Source organism: Penicillium chrysogenum (genome assembly GCF_028827035.1).
Source record: "Penicillium chrysogenum strain IBT 35668 chromosome Unknown utg000001l_segment0_segment0, whole genome shotgun sequence".
NCBI classification, from domain to species: domain Eukaryota; kingdom Fungi; phylum Ascomycota; class Eurotiomycetes; order Eurotiales; family Aspergillaceae; genus Penicillium; species Penicillium chrysogenum.
This window is the reverse complement of record NW_026622749.1, coordinates 9,003,765-9,023,164: the sequence shown is the minus strand read 5'-3', so window position 1 is coordinate 9,023,164 and position 19,400 is coordinate 9,003,765. Positions and strand designations below refer to the sequence as shown.

The window sequence follows — 19,400 nt, the reverse complement described above, 5'->3', positions numbered from 1 at the left end:
GGGCTCCCGTGAAAATTTGATAGTTGAGTCATAACCAAGCGAACATCCCTGCCCTTACTAGGCTCCAACATCATCTGCTGCTTTTCGCGTCTTTCGCCGGTGTGCGGTGGAAAGAATTTCTATAAGATAAAGTCTGATAGGGCAGGTTACGCTGAGGGAGAACGCAGATAGATAGCAACTAACTGAACCTGTCTTAACGCATAACCAATGTGTTCATTATCGGACTTCGACTTTGCTTTTGTAAAAAAATCAAAAGGGTGGGAGTGATCGGAAGTTTCAGCATGAAAGAGGCTGTGTGTGGCTTCCATGATTGTAGGCTGTACAACTCGTAGTGAAATACTACGTAGGTATCAAGGTCGTTCCAGCTTCTTCAAATCCCGTTCAAATCCCGACCCGTACATGTTATTTCGTGAATCTGGAATTCAGCGCCAATCGCTTTTCCGGCCAATAAAGTCATTTTCATATGCAACTTGAGGTCGCTGCATCCGCATTTTCGTATTTGTGTTCGTTCCATGACCTTCAATAATTGAGGCGTCCAAATCGAGGTATCTCCACACTAAGCCAGCGTCACGGACAGTAATTATATGTTCGGTATAAAAAGGATCGCCCCCGAGAAACTTAAATTTTGAGCAATGGGCAGACGATATGCGTTAGCAGGTTCGAAGAGAGGTACGTTCCGGTTTGCTTCTCCAGCCGGTTTATTGTGGGACCATCTCTGCGGCCCCACAACCCGGCAAACCAAATTTCGAGCCCTTTAGTAATCACCCACATGTGGTCGACCAGAGAAGGTAGCACCGTTTGCAAATCGAGTTCCCGCCCCGTTGAGAATAATGGCGCGTCGTGAGACAGGCCTCGCTTAGCTGTATTGATTATGATACCCGGGAGCTGTACGAATTATCCGCTAATCTATGAGATTTTCAAATTCACTATAACCCAAGAACACTGTATCATGTCTAGCGCCAACATGTGTGCGGTTGGGCGAGATAGACGGAAAATCAGTCATTTAGGGGCTAGAAGGCATGTCCAAATACGTTCTTATTACCCCCGCCCGGCTGCGAGGGGTACCGTGTACTTGGTAATTGAGCCTTCCTATGATGTGTACGTTACTCTACATATATTCGTCAAATTGCCATTGCATTCTACCCAAAGTGCATGTATATGGTGGAAGTAAGTTTATATCCGGCGGCTCAGATGGCATTGCTAAAATACAGTATTATTAGAACCAAACATATAATCAACATCAACATCTCCGCCTAAATGGTCTGACTAAGACTCAACTGTTCAACGCACTCAAAGAAGAGCCCCAGCTGTACAAAGACCAGAAGTAACACCAGCAACTTTACCGGACAGTTTCTGAGCGGTGCCAGTGCAAATAGGAGAAGTAGAGCCGACGTGGTTGCAAAAGAGCTACTCCCAGAGCCAGCGATCGACTTACAAGGAATAGGCATATGTTCTTCTTGCCAGCCATACGCACAGCAGCCATACCACTCAGAGCTCTATAGCAGTATTCTCTTCAATCTATCAATACAAGCAATACCAGCTCTACAGGGAAGGTGTGAGGAAGCACATAACAAAATTCGAACGTGAAATTTAATGTAAATTACCTCGACGATAGCAGGACCAGCAACGATATTGTCATCAATCGCCTGCTTGTCCCTTAGTCAGGACGACGTAGCTCTGTCCGGCAACGCCTTTAGGAACAGTGACGGGGAACTTTCTATCACCTATAGACTTGAAAGAAGCCTAAACTGGACCGGTGACGGTAGTGAAGGTGGGATGAACGTCGCTAGTGTTTGTGTTAAAGCCGCCGCCGGCTATCAGATTTACCTACGAGCATATTATTACGGCGTCTATCGAGCTTATCGTGAGCGCAAGGAAGGCCTTCACGGGTAGCGCGCCGTTAGTGGAGGGATAGGATACGACGAAGGGAAAGGTAACGGTGTACATCTCATCGAAATCTAGAAGGTTGTCGAAGGCCTAGAAGAAGGAAACTTTGCCGAGCGCGGTGCGTATATACGCGCTATATCGGGCTCTTGTGGTGAGGATGCTAGCGGCCGCTATAAGGTAGGTTTCGCTTATAGTAGAGGCTATAGCTCCGAGGTAGGCACTAATATAGATATCTAGAGAGGTTATTAGTAGTTGTTGTTAGTGTGACTAGACTTCTTATTACACTTAAGAAAGCTGATAAGGGCTAGGAAGTTATTAATATCGGTGGATAGGAAGTTGTAGGTGTAGCGGGCAACGGGAAAGGCACCGGTAACTAGAGAATGTCAAAATATTGTTCTTTGTTTCGCGATTTGTACTATAGGGACATACATTTAAGCGCGGACGTTAAGAAATCCACGTGCTCCTTCTCATCGGAAGCAACCTCATTTAGGTGGTATAGAAAGGGACCTTAATGCCGGCCTTAACGAAGTCCTCCTGAGTGTAGATTTTAGGACTCTCCTCACAGAAAGACGCCCAGAGATGCTTAAGGGTAAGAGTATAGTTGAAGATATCGGCTAAAGAAGATGCTTATTAGAGGATGAGCTGTCTATTGATTTGATAGATACGTGCCGTCTCTAATAGCACGCCTCAATACTAGACTTCCGCAAAGCTCGAAAAGCCCGAAACCCGACCCGACCCGGCCCTCAAAAGGGTCGGGTTTCGAGCCTAAGGTCAAAGCCCACAGCGAGTTTCGGGCTTTAGGCTTGGGCCCACAGCTCGAAGGGGGGGCCCCCGAGCCCCCCTACGACTAAACAGTGCAAACATGCCAATTTCTCGTGACTGCACAAATAATGCAGGAATTCCCAGTAATTTTGAGTATTTCGATTACATCGTTCACTTCAAATTCTATAAATCGTTGATTCGTTCACGCATATATCAATATATTATGATTAAATCCAGTGTAAACTAATGAGACTGATACATATCATCCTCTACATGCTTCCTTTTCCTCCCTGACATACGTGGCTGAGTACTATAAATTGGCAATGGAGGATCGCTAGCATCATCATCACCAGTATTATCATCATCAACATCAATCAAACCCCTCGAGCTCTTAGGCTGTTCTTCTGTATCACTAATCTGTTCAAATTCAACATCATCAAGCTTCTCGTCCTTTTCCTCTCTTAATGCTTCGATCTCATTCAAAGAGAAGAATCGTTCAAGCTCTTTTGCCTCATGTAATTCAAGGTCAAATCTTGAAGAACAAAGGAATAGCATCAACTCTTCAATAGTCTCAGACTTCATACGACCGCGGCGATAATGGCAAATATCGCGAGCAGTGTTGAATAATCGTTCCACACCTGCACCAGTTGCTGGAATTGCAAGAATATCCCGCGCAAGCGAAGCAATCGCAGGAAAGCGACCGTGGTTCTCTCGCCAAAAGGGCAGCGGCTCAGAATCAACAACATCTATATAGAATTAGTAACGAATATTCGTCGAAATAAGATCAGAAGAAGAGTATAACTTACCACCATCAAGATACTGGGTTATCTCGTCACCAACCGGCTTCGCTTTGGGTTTCTTTAGGCGAAGCAGATTATGAAGAGCTGTGCTTGGCCTTAATCCAGGAGAGGAGACTGGTAGGCCTTGACTAGTAGCATAACGCTCTTGGTAAGGTAAGAGATTATCTTGGAATGAGGCTCGATATTTATCACGCCATTCCTTCGTCCAATCATCGGAGAGAAAGAATTGGAACCTGTTATCTAGCGCCAGCATAGTACTAATCGCATAAAGGTGATCACGATCATGATCTGTCTGCGAATAGTACTTATCAAGCTTCAATCGGCCAGCCTCAAGGGAGGAAAGCATCTGTTGTTTCCATAGGACACGCTTTCGTTGAAGCTGCTTGATAGACTTCTCAAGGTGCTCAAACAACATGTTGTAGATCTGGAATACTAGATGTGCAGTCACATCTCGAGTCTTTGAAAGCGCAAGAGTGTATTCATAGAATAGCTTTGTGAGACAAAGAAGGTAATCGATCTGACGCCATTCGTCGTTATTAAGTGCCATCTCCTCGCAATTGTAGTCTGTACAGAATGTACCAAGGAAATCACGGAGCCTCTTTGCCCGGCGAAGCATAAGAAACGTTGAGTTCCACCTAGTCTTCACATCCTGAAGTGGCATAAGTGCCTGCTCTGAGGGCTGAAGACTAACAAAAGCTTCGCGACGTTGGGGACTAGCCCGGATATAAATAGCAAGATACCGTACCTTGTTCAAAGTATGAGATATACTGCGATTTTTGCTTTGGGCATTTGCTTTCGCGAGTATTGATTGGCGATCAGACCATTTGGTCTCAGTTGTATCATTCTGAGGGACTGCTTTTAAGCGATCAAGAAGTTGGTTCAGACTCAATTGGATAACATGTGCAAGACAGGGTATTCGGATAATATGAATATCGCTCGACAATGCCTGTTGTAGCGAGTTAACAAGGGTTTTGTTATTCGATGCATTATCCGTGGTTAACCCAAACACACGATCCTGGATGTTGTGATCAGTAAGTATCTCTAAGAGGACACCACTTAGATTAGCACCAGTGTGAGCACCTTCGAGGGGTTTAAACCCAAGAAGCACCTCCCGGTAGGACCAATCAATATCAATGAAATAGCCAGTGATAGCCATAAATACTTGTCCGAATGGTGAAGTCCAGCAATCCAATGCAATTGAAATTTTTGCATCTACTGGAAGCAGTTTGAGTGTAGAGTGTTGACGTTCTTTCACACGAGCAGATAGTCGACGCCGAACTATATCAGCAGAGGGGATAGATGGGAGGCTTGGGGCCGAGTGTGCTTGTGATATTATCCGTCGAAACGTTGGATGTTCGATAAGGTGAAAGGGAAGTCGATTGATCGTGATAAACTGTAACAGATTGTCCTCCCAAGCTGCCTCGGAGAATGGCTCTCGGATGGTATTTTCCTGTTTCAATTATATTAGTGGTACGGACCGTACTAGAGGGGCATCCATACTGTTGACTGAATAAACTTATCGAGTCGCCCTCGTTGCTGATCTCCACTCACAGCCCTTTTACAGGCAGAAGTCCGAAGATGCCTAGTCATAGTAGTTGTACCATGACGCGCATCCTTCCCGTTCGCATCTTTTTGGCTGCATAAGGATGCTCAAGGATCGCAGAGCAATGCTTACACATAACCTTTGGGCTGCCATCGCTGCTATGGGCTACCTAGGTAAAGTGCTCCCAGACATGTGAAAGATGATTTGAGTGCCATGCGACCTTACCCTTTGATCCATAATCAGTTTGTAACCACCACTCTACCCATTCTTGGTGATTCATTCTATCATATAAGAAGTATAACCTTTTCCGATCAGGTCCGACACGTTCAAATCGTTCAAGCTGGGGGAGTAAGGGAGGGTCGTCTGGTCGAAGAAAAGCCGGTATGGAGACATCAAAAGTCTGTTGGCTTGTCGATGGCGTAGCTGGGTAATTGGAGGGTATGAGGTAGGATAAGTTATCGTAGTCACCTCCGAATTGGGATGATGTAAACTCGGACTGCTGACTTTGGGACATCGCAGTGTTAATAAAACCTATAACTGTAAGGGCTTTTGAGAATCCATGAAGGAGTGTTGATACGTTACAAGAAGCTCGACCACCTAGAAGTGTTACTTGACTAGTTAAATCAATAATCGATAGATCAAAATAGAGGGTGATAATAGTAATAGATGATTAGTTAAATTGTCTACAATAAGTGGGACCGGCTCGAAGAAAGCCCACAAAGCTCGAAGAAAGCCCACAAAGCTCGAAAAAAGCCCACAAAGCTCGAAAAAAGCCCACAAAGCTCGAAAAAGAGCCCATAAAGCTCGAGAAAAGCTCGTAAAGCCCACTAATAACCCGTAAAAAGCCCATTCCCGGCCCATTCCCAGCTCGTTAGAAGTTGATTTTCCTTAAATATTTCAACTGATTAGCTATGAGAAATTGTTAAACATAGGTAGCTCATCCAGAACCATTAGGACTAGCAATCTAAAATGTTCCTAGAAATCATAAAGGTATAGACTTTCTTTTCATATAAAATTCGAATAAGTCAAGCCACTTATAATTGATATTGATCTAGGATTGATACTCGACCAGGAAGATATACATGGTTCCCAGTACAGAATATATATCTCAGCAGGTATCAACTCATAAGCGTAGAAAATTTCCAACAAATTGATCTATATAGTTATAAAGCTTAGTTATTATGCTAACATATCAAAGATAAACATCTATTCACTTGAATTTCCAAATATTTCACCTTCCTGATTATGATAATGGAGTAGAATTCCATGTTTAAACCAAAACATAGGTAAAAGACGGTCATTTATTTGGGTGATTCAGCCATTTTATGAATGCCAAGACCATGGTTTATGCAATTCCGAGCCCAGGGGGGGCCCGACGAGCCCCCCCTTCGAGCCGGGGTCCGGGTCGAGCCCAAAAAGTTCGACCCCCAGCTCGTTGAGGGTCGGGTTTCGAGCCCGGACCTTGGGCCCAAAGTTGGGCTTTGCGGAAGTCTACTCAATACAGGCCGGCGTCGCGTTAAAAGCACCGGTGAGGTGAAGATTGGTCAACTTTATTATGTGGCGTAGGAGCGCTTCGGTTGCGGAATGGAGGTGTGGCTCTAAGTGAGGATGGTCAATCTACTTCGCAAGTACAGGGACACATTTGATAGACGGTCTGCCAGAAATTTGGGGACCTGATGCATGAGCGCTGGTTTTGAGCTCAGGCATCAGGATTGTATGGCCATACAGAGACTAGGTCATTATTCTCCTTGTTTTGTAGGTCTTCTACCTTATATATTGTTGGAACCCCAGGCGTAAGACTGAGATTGACGGTAGGTATTTCAAATTGAGAGGTAAATGTTTAAAAGAAGGCTCAGACGGGCGTCAACAATAATTACGACAGGGACGAGACGAAGGCCCAGGCGTCACGCGATGTCACCTGCGGGGCGCACTGTGGATCAAACATGAGTACATAGAGCACCATATCCAGGCCGATTACGCCAAAGGGGAATATAATGGCATAGCTTTGCAGGTAAGAAGTTTAACGAGTGCACGGGCGATTAGTCTGGGGTCGTGAGCGAGAGAGAGAGCGAGAGAGAGCGAGAGAGAGAGCGAGAGAGAGCGAGAGAGAAAAGGCGGGGAGCGAGCCAGACTAGGACCGAGAGCGAAAGCTAGTATGAGACCAAAGCGGAGGGCTCCACTGAAGAACTAAGTGGCGGCGCACACAAACAAAGATTTTGGTTACCGGTATTTGTAGTTTTTCATCAAGTGATTACTCGTATTCGACTAGCTAGCTGGGCCGCTTTATTCGTGTTGATACGTAGTTATTCTGAAATTTCGCCAAAACTGCTAGTATTTCATTATACAATAATGGTCTGAATTTAACAACCTGGTGGGACACAGTTAGTAAGCAGAATGCATAGAGAAAAAAGTCACATGTTCACAGGGTACAAAGACAGTATCATCCCGTATCTTGACAGAAGCCCATCATGTCAAGGCAGACGTCCACAAAGGTAATTTAAGCTACAGTGTCTCTTTTTTATGTGGCATTGACATGCTAATAATGTACTAGAAGCTGCGAAGAACTAGATGGGCGGACATGGACGTGAAATTGCGATATGAATGAATGATGCATTAGAAATAATGACGGCGCCAATCAGGCAGAAGAAGCGGGGTTTGAAATCGAGAAGATTTACCTAACGTATCGACCTTTGCCAAATCAAAACCCCACACATCATCTGCGGAGCGGAAAATCTGTTCGACGTTCACAACTGGGTTGAGTCGAGTTACCGAAGCAGGATACTTTCGGTTGATGGAAAAGAAATGTGTTCAGTCTGTTCTTTAACTGTCTTAAGAACAAAAGCGCAATTGGCAATTGATAATGATTTACAGTTTTGTTTCATAACTGAATGGTACACTGAGGACTTAAGCCGCATACCGCAATGGTTTCAAGGCACGGCATGTGAAACGGGAATACAGAGTGCTGCAAAACTTGATCACGTTGAAAGCCAATATGGGTGCTGGTAATTGAGAATTTGTGCCGGTCGATGCGAAATCCCAGCTTGTTCGCTGCATCAGAGCGATGAGTTGCCAGTGGGTTTTCCAGCCTGAGGGATGAAGTGAGTGCTGCCAGCTATGTTCCCGCGGCGATTGTTATCCGGATGTGATTCAATCCTCTGCTCAGGCTTATCCGCTCCGGGATTGTGGATTCCTACAGGCTTTCCAGCCTGAGGCATAAAGGGATTGCTGGCAGCGACATTCTCGCGATGACTGCTATCCTGATCTGAACTCACTCTGGGGTCCAGCGTGTTAGCAATTCCATTATTATAAAGACCACCTTTGCCACCTTTGCCATAATTGTGTGTATATCCTAGATGAGCGTCTAGGGCGTTCTGGCTTCCTAGAAATTTAATTAGATATGATAAGTGTATACAATAACTGAAGCATAGAGGTGAACTATACCGCTATCGACTCGAGGGTCAAGTTTATTAGCCAGCTTAGAGTGGTGAGGTCCGCCGTTTCTCGACTGGTTCGACATAGCTAAGTGTGGTGCCCCGTAGTGGTTATTAACACGGGATAAAGTGACTACGCTCATCCCCTAAGCGGCATTATATGTCTTTTAGATCGTTTGCCGATTACGTAGTGGTGACATCGGCAAATTCATAGGAAAATCATTAGGATCGCCAGCTTAGTCATATAGAACTAAATCTACTAAATTCGTAGATTATTAGCCCCTAGTGGGCTTTACTAGCCCAGAAAAAATTTTCCTATTATATTTCTACTATCGAACCATACGTATGACTGGTTCGTAGTTGGTCCGTAAATAGTATCTATATACACCCGCGCGGTTATCGTTAACCCTAACGCGAGACCGGTCTTATTAAAGTTATAAATATTATCGGGTCTGTTCTAAAATAGAGGATAGTTTCTAAACAGATTAAACAACTCTTAATGATTTTCGAATCTTCACATTTCTCACGCTCGTAATTATAACGTTTCGAGAATCGTAAGGAAAGAAGAGGGTGTAGTTTCATGAAGTTATATACACATTTTCGGCGACTAAAAGAATCGGGGTAGTTTAAAGCAGGTTCGCAGTTCCTCGTATAGTAGAAGGCCGTAGGGGGCTGCTCCGCGTGCATTAAGTAAGAGGATCTCCTTAGCTAGAGTCCGTTCGCGAATTAGGTCACAATTTAAGAGTATCGGGCACGACTTATCACGGCCGGCTACGTACGAGAAAGCATTGAGATCCGCGACCTTTTAGAAAACGTGTTCGGGTAGTTAGCCGAATTATTATAGAAAACGGAACCTGAAATAGAATTGCATAGCTTAATAATTGGTCACTTTCAGTACGTAGCGAGGATGTTCGATTAGTGGCGCAGAATAGGTGTGGTAAAGGCTATATCGCCGTTACGAGGAAGTTTTAGAAAGAGCACTCCTCTCATTCTTTCTTTACACAATCTAGTAAGAATAAAGGGAAGACTAACTTTACGCACACTGCTCTAGTAATACACTTTGTCGTGTATAGCTAATCTTAACTAAATGGCCCTACTAGAGAAAGTGTTAAACTATAGAAAGTTGTATAAATTTATCAATAGGTAGGTGTATTATCCTCGCCAACTTTATCGCGGCGCGCTAGCTATCTTAAAACAAGCAAAAGCGGTAATAGCTAGTCACACCGCGCTTAGAAATGCATCTATACTAGTCCCGATACGACTCGAGAGTGAGTCGTCGTTTACCGTATCGCGCGGTATTAGATTAAACGTTATTACAATTGCCGACTATTTCCATAAGCCGGAATAACTAATACATCGGCTATCCTAAAGAAATGCTCGAATAGAAGTTTTGAAGTCGACGATAGGGCGAACGTCAAAGTGAGAGAGTACAACTCTAGAAGTCGATAGCGGCGTCTGTGACCGACAGCGTGATCCCGACTCCGGAATCCTCCTACGTCGCCGAGAAGATCGTGTGCGAAACACTGGTGAATGAATATACTCGCCGCAAGTTTATTACCGGTCTCACACTGCGGTTCCCTACCATCTCTGTCCGACCGGGTGCGCCTACTGCTGCAGCTTCGTCCTTCCTATCTGGCATGATCCGGGAGCCCCTTGATGGCAAGAAATGTGTGATTCCCATTGAAGACCGACAGTCCAAGTCGTGGCTATGCTCGCCCAAGACCCTCGTGGGAAATCTCCTCCTCACTCTCCGTCTTCCTGCCGACTCAGTACCCCCGCATATTCGCCAAATTAATGTGCTTGGAATCTGTGTCACAGTCCAAGGCATGATGGATGCTTTGGAAGCAGTGGGCGGTGCAGATAAGGTGGGCTCTGCTCACAGAGAAGGAGAACTCTGCACTGGTCCCGATTCTGAAATTATGGCCGACGCAGTTTGATAACACTCAAGCCATCTCCTTGGGGTTCAAACGCGACGAGTCTTTTGAGCAGACCGTGCAGGATTATAAACAATCATGGACACAATAATTATTATTTCAATTTAAAAAACGACTTCAATGATATCATTTATTAGTCAATTTCTGAACCTCGTCATTTTGCCTACAAACAGCGTCAAAAAAGGCATAGTAGATTTTTGATATAGACCAGGATTGTCCAAATCAGTCAAGACCAGTTGTCAGCCCAAGTCACCACATGCCGCCCGCTTTTCCTAAACCCACCTCCCTTCAACTCTTGGGGAAAGCGACTTTTGTGTGAGCTATTATATAATCCCCCACTCCGAATAATAAACTGTTCCGACACTTCAACACAACTCTCCCTTCTCGTGTATAAAGGCGTGCCAGTAGACTTTTCCAAATACCGACACACAGCGCTGCACGCACTCTACCCCAACGGCCAATGCGATTGGCTTCATGCTGTCGGCGCACATCCATTCTTTAAATTCCGAAAGAAAGACAGCGAGAACCCCATGTCGGAGCCGCCAATAGCTTGGATCCCTGTATGTACAGTGCCGGACTCTTGAATCGAAGGCACAAATCATTTTTGCGTGTGCTTGCACGTCTGCGCAACAGCAATAGTGGTCGAGACTGGAACTGCCAGAACTGGGTTGGAGAGGCTCTGACTGAGCTCGTCAAGATTGGCTGTTTGACTAAAGAAGAGCGCGCAGCGGCGATTGGTGAAATAGTGGAGACTATCTTGGAGAAGACGTGAGTTCTATTTCGAATAATTGTTCTATGAAGAAAATTATATCGACTAATATGGACTTATTGCCTGTGCATAGGACGGGATGTATTAGCCTACATGACTTTCTTTCTACTCTTCCAGGGTTCTCGGCTTTGTATGTGAATTTATGCCATATCACGATGTGGAAGAAATCCATCGTTAAGAGACACTGGCAGGGACAAAGTTTCTTTGGTGATTTCAATAATGATATTCATGATCTCATATCTCTTAATACATCGTTGGTCAATGGAACATAAACCGACTGCACAGATGCAACTGGCACATAAAGCAAAACCTCAGACCAGGGATATCATTTCCAGACCTGCGATTCTCTTAGCACACATTCTGTAACTCGAATCAACAGCTCGCCCAGACCTGTCCGTCGATGGCAATAAGCCGATTAAACAATTGGTTCCTCGTCCCCATGGCAGTGAGTTGATATGATTGCTCTGGCTTCGTGCCAGTGATGAGCAAACCATCAACCACCTCCTTACTACCAAGTGCCCAGCCAACAACCAATTTCCCCTTCCATCCCATACCGCCTAACTTTCGCATCTCCTGGATATCAGTCACCGGGATAGTGAACAAAACCGATCCAACCTTGCGACTTTCCAAATGTGCGTCTCCATGCTGCGGTATATCGGTCGTGAAATAGAGCAGTGGAGGCTCCTTGGTTGAGTCGATAATCACGGTACCGCGCTTGCCGTCGCATCGAGCGTCAAATGCCACGGGTCCAGCCGGTGTTATCCTCTTCCCTCTATCACGTAGGACACCGACCCGATTCTTGGCGTGGTGTGAACCGATTGCTGCTCGCAAGCGATCAATTCCTCTTTTGCTCTCGACACCACTGGCCGTGGTTCCTCGAAAGAAGCCCAAGATGCTGGACTCCAGTGTCCTTTTGTGGCCCTTCTCTGGAGAAGCTTGGGCCTCCTGGGCATGGTCTTCAGGCTTGACCAGTGCAGCTTGTTTGATTTCCTCGTCAGTAGCACCTAGATTCAATTCCTCTTGATTTAAAGAAGCTGGCCGCGAGGGTACTTTGTCTTGTGAGGTTGGAGGGGGCGGAAGTGGTGACGCATTAGCCTCGCCGATGCGGAGGAGAGTAATGGCTAGCTGAGCATTTGTTGGAATACCTTTTAGAACGGAACTATTGAGAGTTAGCATTGTGAGTACATGGAAGGCTTGAAGTCATACTTTTGCAACTGAATAAGCTTCTGCCAATTCGGGATGCGGCGATTCAGATACACAACCCCTCGTCTGATGACAGGATCCCCAAAGAAGGCGAGGCCGATCAAAAGTGTACTGAGCTTCATGAAAACGTAGCAAGAAGTCACCATCGAGATTAGGAATGCTGGGCCCAACACCGCCATCAGGCGCAGACGAGGACTCAGTTGAGGAAATGGGGCCGTTGCGGATAGAGCACTAGACAAAATAAAGTTAACTCGAAGCCATGGGCAATAAAACCGCAACCTCTTTACTCACTTGCCAAACTTCTCATAGGTATCCGTAATGTCGCTTATCATCTGCATTGAAGAGTTCGCAGCGTCCATCACGCTCTGTTTCATAGGCTGTCGTGTTTTGTCATGGGAGTCTGCCGGTACCTTTCCATGGGCGGCGCTTTGCGCATCGGCAGTAGTTGCAACAATATCCATTGCATCTGGGACATCTTCTTCTAAGGGTGCATCGTCAGGGACCCCTTGATCATGCTTCCCGACTGCGCTTCCCACAGCCACACTGGCAACGCTTGCGACAAGATTACTAGCCTCTTGCTCGGCTGCCTCGCCTTTGAATTTCTCAGGGGCCCCAGTAATACTGTCATCAGATCCAAGGATTCCCGCCTTTGGCTTTTGTACACCACCGGTATCTTTGTTGACAAGAGGAATTGGCGCGGGAGGGAACATGAGCGATCGACATGGCGGGTAGATCACCAGGGCAAGTAGGGTGACCAGCATAGTTGGAACGAGTAGATCGAGAAGCCATGATAAGGCGTAGACCTACATCAAATCAGCAACGGTACAAATATATTCTATATTTCTCTAGGATGGAGACATGCCATGCAAAAGGCAGCGGTTCGTCGCGGCTCCTTCCAAGACCGTAGTCGAGCAATGTGTTTGATACAATTGGTCAATCCAACAATAACAGTTGTGTAAAAGCGTTCAAGTGTAGCCCTGAGCCTATCTGGTGAGAATTCATCGTCGTCTTTTCGCGTGAGATCTAGTCGCTGCACGGGAGCATCGGGAACTGCTTTGACTCGATAGACTTGCTGAATGCAAAATGACAAGGTCAGTTTCAAATCCTCATACATGTTCATGTGATATGCTAAGTACATACCTTGTCAAACCGTCTAATGAGCATCCACAAATCCTCATTCGATAGTCCGGCCACTAGAGGTTCCTCGGTGGCACCTGGAGATCCACCCCATCCGATATTGGTAAGTTCTGTCGTGTCGCCAGCTTTTTGTGAGAGGCCTTTCTCGTCCTGTTCTACCTGAGACAGCACATGGCTCTCGGTTGGTCCCTCTGGGATTTCAGGATTCGTAGTGAGATTGTTGTCGGCCTTAATTGTAGTAGCGTCGACCGAAGCGGGTGGCATTGCCCCTTTACCGGTTGCAGACATGCCTGAGATGTTGTAGAATATCCAAGGTTTTCATTAGGGGTTTGTTATTCCCAGATCAACCCCAATGAGAGAAAGGCTATCCAATGGGTGTTGAAACCTGTCTTGGATATGTATATCCTGCGGATTGTCGACGTCATCTTCGAATCATTAACACAACCAAAGTTGGAAGCAAATTGTTATTAGTAACAACTGTGATATTATGTAGTCAAAAGAAAAAAGAAAAAAGAAAAAAGAAAAAGAATATCAGTTTGGCTTTATTACTGAGGTAACTAAAAAGGCTGCACAAGTGTCATCCATAATTTTCTGACGATGACCACTCACGATAGGACAGAGAACATCAGCAGCAATAGGAACGAAACAGAGGTTGTAGATGACCGCTCAGCCGAAGTTCATACGGGCTCGATTGAACACACGGCGACTAAGCAGGACTAGCTGCAAAATCGTACTGAGACCTGACTTGAGGAGGATGAAGCTGGCAGAGTTGGTAGCAACGTCGGAGCCAGATGCCATGGCGATGCTCACATCTGCTGCTGCCAAAGCAGGCGAGTCATCCACTCCATCCCCGACGAAGGCGACGATAGGACGTGGTGGATTTGAGCTCGGTGTAGTCTCACCATCTGCGGGTGTTGTATTGGAAGAGTGATTTTGAATTTGACGAACAAAGCTGGCTTTCTCCGCTGGCAGGACGTTGGCCATCACCTTAGAGCGTGGGATGTCTAGCATGTCTGCGACGGCATGGGCGGTGGTTTGGTTATCACCAGTGCACATGAAGACATCAACATGACGCTTCTGAAGCTGAGAGATTATATTGATGGCTTCCGGGCGAATCTTGTCTGGGGTGGCGAAGATAATGGCAGGTATGAACTTTGACGGTTCGGTGGATGGAGAGTGTACTTGGCGGATTGAGAGTACTGCAGTCGACTTGCCTGCTGACTGGTATTTCGCCAGCAGGTTGGAAACGGAGTATGTGTCTGTTTCGGGGCTAGACCTCGCCATTGGGCCGTCCACCTCCATCGGATAATGTAAGTTTCTTAAACAGGGGGTTCAATTTTTGGAAATCTATCACTGTCACCTACCCCCAATGTCCACTAGTATAGTAAGTAATTGATCATAATAAAGACGGATCCTCGAATGTAGTATCATTAATATGTCGTGATAATAAATTTACTGATGCGACTGGTAGACATTATATTCTGAGCTGTTTTGTAGTTCCAGCATATTTTGTAGTTATACTATTTACACGCAATACAGACGCATCACTATTTCTATGTATTTCGGAGCACACTTTCAATTTCACTTAGACTCGATAGTCCATTGCTTTTAGTAGGCTTGATTATAACAGAACACATCCATTGTATATCTTTCTGCTCAAATAACCTGGATACGTAGTACCATAGGACATATAAGTGCGTGGCTACGTGACCGAAGCGCTTATTAGTAAGCGACCCATGGGCCCATTAAATGCCGCGCTGCGGTCGCTCGCCCGCCCGCCCGCCCATAGACTCAGTGCGAATCCATGGGCCTATGGCCCGTGGCGAAGTCTATCTCTGTCTCACGGACGTAGTACGGAGGTTTTCTTGCCATCTCACCAACGTGATAAAATGTATCAATCACTATAGATTCTATTTCGTAATGATCGCTCGGTGAAGTTGGCAGACAGCCTCAATCCGATAGGGATAGTAGATCCAGTGGTTCGACTATGACCAAGCAATACGCCCAAGACCCACGTGTAGAAGCATGTGATGAGGTGCCAAACGATTGACTTGAGTAAAATTAGCCATACGGTAGGCTTTGTGCCTTGCGAAGTCAAAGCCATCACGTGAGGCGGCGATTGAGTCACTCAACCTTACCCTATTTCAGCTCTTATATCCCAGAGAGCGCAAGAATCAAAGTAATTTTATCGCAGAGATAACCATGTTACTGAGAGATTTGGACAAGCAAGCAATCAAGAATACCCGGTTGGCTCCTACTATGCCTCGGCAACGACGGATCATATTTCAACTAATCCCGGATCGAAGTGACGGCAATTGCCTTTTAGGAAGTGGTGTCCTAAGTTAATGCAATCAACCATGTTCTGCTGATAAGGGAACACGGTTGAAACCCGATTGAAACCCTATTGGGTTCTAGTAGTGCCGTCTGAAACGAATTCCCGTTGGGTGATATCCCCGTAGGAGTGCTAGTTCGCTCGTAGTCGTAGTAGACAATCCGGCCATCCTTCCAAAAGCAACTATCATATAAGCGTTGATTGACGGTGGAAAATTTGCTCGAGGATCTAGGGGATAGTCTAAGAGGTCCCAAAACTATTCTAGTTCGATGTTATTTCGGACACCAAAATTTTCACATGGCTGCCTATTCGAATAGTGACATGCCCACGTGTCCTCCGTAGCGCGGTGAGCTCGACGAACATATGATTTATTCTCAAAAAAGCCGTCGAAATAGGGATATAGGGAACCCGGATTTCCTAACAAGTGCGTGATATGCTAGGAGACGATATGAACGGATAAAGGATACGCGCGGTCGACTCAACTAACCTACAGCTATAGTGACACCTAGGTTAAATGGTCTTTGTAGGTAGTGATTCGGCTTGGATAGGAAATACGTGTATAAGAACCAATAGGGAAGAACCAACCGGGTACACCATAACACTTTTGACAGCCCTTATGATGCAGCTTCCTATATGCTCGAGGTGATTCTTGGGTAGTGAGCTCTTATTGGCTTGCCTGTGCCCCGGTCTTACCCTCTCGGTTTGTACCTAAGATGAGCAATATCAGATTGTAGGCTAAGAAAGAGAAGACTTTGCGTCTTCCTCTCCTTGTAGGTGGACTTGTGCTAACGGTCTGACTGTCTGCGGAGGTATAGCTCACCTGCTATGAAGAAGGACAGAACATCATCATTTCCCTATGTCTTTTAGATTCTAGGCCTGGGAAGCCACCAAATGTCATCCGAAGATAACGAGGATCACGCATTCGATACTAGTAGCCTACGCCACTTGAAGATATTTGAAAGGTTACATGCTTAGCCATAGGTATGATTCGGGTAGTGGTATAGGCTGATCGGAGTTTAAGAGTTATATCACGTAGATAAATCGAACAATGACCTAACACAGAATCAATAGGGAAAGAGGCCTATATACGCGATACGAACTTTCTGGTGACTCATCGTCGATAGTCGTCATATAGAAGGGACAGAGAGCATACAATCGTAATTGTATAGGGGAGCTCGAGCAGACAAGACATCTGTTCGCGTGGTATCCGACTAGAGTGATAGAAATAAGGGTGTCCTCCTATTGTACGATCCGAGTTAGCGAGGATTGATCTAGTTGGACGAGTTGTCGTAGCGTACCTGTTTATAGAAATCCCAAAGTGCGCTTAAGACGGGACAATCAGTTTACGCAATGATTATATCGGCTTTATAACTAGATCACTTATAACTCTCTATAATACAGTCACTAGCTATACCACGTCGCGTTCAAGCTTATCGCGATCTACACTCGCTTCAAAAAAGCTACGCTAGGGTGTATAAGATAGTTTATTAAGATAGTAAACGCGCGTGATAAACCCGCTTACGATAAATATTGCACTTCTGTGGTGGATAAATGTGGCGCGATACTAGAGGTTTAGGAACTCTATAATAGTGCGAAGGCGGTGGGGACGAGGGCGGAAGACGCGATAGAGCACGCTCGTCGGCCGCCACCTTAGTCTTATCCTCGATCTAGCGGAATTAGGCCACTCGCTATAGTATATTTCACCGTCGATGATAGGGTGCTCCTATAATAGCGTGAAGGTGTTAGTGGTGTCGTGATTTTAGGTATAAGGCTTGGTATATTTAATCGGACCGGCGTAGTAGAAGACGCGATAACTCACTATTAGGAAGGACGGACGCCTTAAGCTTCGATACGACTAAGCTTGCACTTGAATTTCCGCACCCTATTATTAACTCGCTATCTTGGTTTACGATCTTCCACCTAGGACATGCTATATTGTTCGAAGCGACGGGGCTAGGAATAGTGTGTAAGCTATGGCTTTGCGTGGAGCACTAACGGTAGTGTAGGGTTATCAGGGCCACTCTAGTGAGCTCCCAAAGGTTCACTATCAATTATTAGCTAGTAGACTAGCGTGGAATTCTATAACTCACATTTTCTGATAGTCAAGACCAGGGATGAAGAGTGGCCCTTACTCTAGTGCATTGTGTTCGAACGTCTATAGATCTAGCTGTCCCGCGTCTTTCGGGTCAGTGTAGTTTTAAGGATTTGTGGGCCTATATACCTATAGTGTGAGCAGTTACACTTCAAATCTGTGGTTAACCAGAGCCGCGATAGTAGACTAGCTCGCTATAGTAGAGACGTCTTCGTATAGACGCCTTAACCAGCTAATCTAAATCTCGTATCTCCGATCGGCTGGCGTAAATGGGGCAGTGAATCTGCTTAGAACCACGTCTCTTAAAGTATAGGAACTGTCTGGTTTGCTAGTCCACGATGTATACTATAAATGTCAGTACGGTATAAATTCTAGTACTCGATTAAAGGGGAGAACTTATCGAGTGCGTCAGAAATAAGCCTGCTCGACTTTGCAGAATCAAGTGAATAAATAGTAGAGCAATTATAGGGGTAGAGGACGTATTTATAGGCTTTTCGGCTTCTATCACTCACCGACCTAGTTGGAAGTGTTGAAGGACATATTTCTTAATCGAGGCCTATTGAAACCCACGTCTTCTTTTACCGTAACTATTTATAGCGACATTCTTGATGCCTTTAGATGCCTAGCGAGAGGCGAGTAAGAGTGGTGCTGAGAGAAAGGGATGCTGAGTTGGTTAAGCAACGTTGGCTGACTGTTGAATCCTTCACGGCCCTCTTAATTGAGGCTTGTGGGAGAAATATAATCGACAATGACATGCTCATATCTCTTGCTTTTGATCAGCGCATCTATGAGCGACTCAACGTTGGATCACCAAAAAGCTCCTACAATTCCATCCCTAGGAATCATGGACCTTTGTTTCTTGCCTCGCTTTAGTGTTGGTTTGTGTTGAGCTGTAGGTCTGTCCGCCTAGACTAGACTGCAGAAAGCGAGGTCATGGTAGGATGTGCGGTTGCTCAACCCATCAACCCGTTGAAGCTTGGCCAAACGTTGTCGACACTCAATTTTTGAAGTTGTGACCAATCTTCGAAGATACATTTCTTTTCTTTTCTTTTCTTTTCCCTTTTCTTTCCGAACTTCTTCTTTTGGTGACTCTAAGGTCTACAATGCTGTTTGCCGAGTCCCTGAGACTTTCAACGCAAGTGGAAGAGGTGTCTGATTGAAATATATATCTCAATGAGGGTTCATATCTGGCCCTCAACATCGTGATGCTTGATCAGTTTCCCCGACCGATTCGTTGATCACTATCACTTCTATCAAATTGACTGCCAACCGCCCGCTAGAAATAAAAACAGATTCCATCCAAAAGCTGACTGCGTTGATTGACTATATGGTGATCGTAAAACCTAGTACATAGTTACCTACGGCTACATATTCTATAAGAGACACCAAGGCCTGATGGAACTAGTATCGCCCAGACCTTGACTTTCTCCTGCGGACAAAATGGATGCCTCGAACAGCTCGCCAGACCAGGAAAAAGGAGAACAGCGGCCCTATGAATTACTAAACCTTA

General features: G+C 45.5%; 6 protein-coding genes across 6 annotated transcripts; 2 read left to right on the top strand and 4 right to left on the bottom strand.

Moving 5' to 3' along the window:
* Positions 1-2,892: 2,892 nt before the first annotated feature.
* Positions 2,893-4,605, bottom strand: N7489_003547 (hAT family dimerization domain-containing protein; the record flags this gene model as incomplete). The annotated part of the gene is made up of 2 exons (XM_056709302.1): positions 2,893-3,395; positions 3,456-4,605. The coding sequence occupies 2 exons, from the start codon at positions 4,603-4,605 to the stop codon at positions 2,893-2,895; spliced, it is 1,653 nt and encodes a 550-aa protein (XP_056573604.1).
* A 3,440-nt stretch (positions 4,606-8,045) lies between these two features.
* Positions 8,046-8,509, bottom strand: N7489_003546 (uncharacterized protein; the record flags this gene model as incomplete). Its single annotated transcript, XM_056709301.1, has 2 exons — positions 8,046-8,371; positions 8,434-8,509. The coding sequence occupies 2 exons, from the start codon at positions 8,507-8,509 to the stop codon at positions 8,046-8,048; spliced, it is 402 nt and encodes a 133-aa protein (XP_056573603.1).
* Positions 8,510-9,510: 1,001 nt separating this feature from the next.
* N7489_003545 (uncharacterized protein) lies at positions 9,511-10,448 on the top strand (the record flags this gene model as incomplete). Its single annotated transcript, XM_056709300.1, has 4 exons — positions 9,511-9,566; positions 9,809-9,842; positions 9,863-10,288; positions 10,356-10,448. The coding sequence occupies 4 exons, from the start codon at positions 9,511-9,513 to the stop codon at positions 10,446-10,448; spliced, it is 609 nt and encodes a 202-aa protein (XP_056573602.1).
* A 471-nt stretch (positions 10,449-10,919) lies between these two features.
* N7489_003544 (uncharacterized protein) lies at positions 10,920-11,129 on the top strand (the record flags this gene model as incomplete). Its single annotated transcript, XM_056709299.1, has 1 exon — positions 10,920-11,129. The coding sequence occupies one exon, from the start codon at positions 10,920-10,922 to the stop codon at positions 11,127-11,129; it is 210 nt and encodes a 69-aa protein (XP_056573601.1).
* Positions 11,130-11,498: 369 nt separating this feature from the next.
* On the bottom strand, positions 11,499-13,754 carry N7489_003543 (DUF3292 domain-containing protein; the record flags this gene model as incomplete). The annotated part of the gene is made up of 5 exons (XM_056709298.1): positions 11,499-12,285; positions 12,333-12,560; positions 12,621-13,132; positions 13,192-13,401; positions 13,470-13,754. The coding sequence occupies 5 exons, from the start codon at positions 13,752-13,754 to the stop codon at positions 11,499-11,501; spliced, it is 2,022 nt and encodes a 673-aa protein (XP_056573600.1).
* Positions 13,755-14,132: 378 nt separating this feature from the next.
* Positions 14,133-14,522, bottom strand: N7489_003542 (uncharacterized protein; the record flags this gene model as incomplete). Its single annotated transcript, XM_056709297.1, has 1 exon — positions 14,133-14,522. The coding sequence occupies one exon, from the start codon at positions 14,520-14,522 to the stop codon at positions 14,133-14,135; it is 390 nt and encodes a 129-aa protein (XP_056573599.1).
* Positions 14,523-19,400: the final 4,878 nt, after the last annotated feature.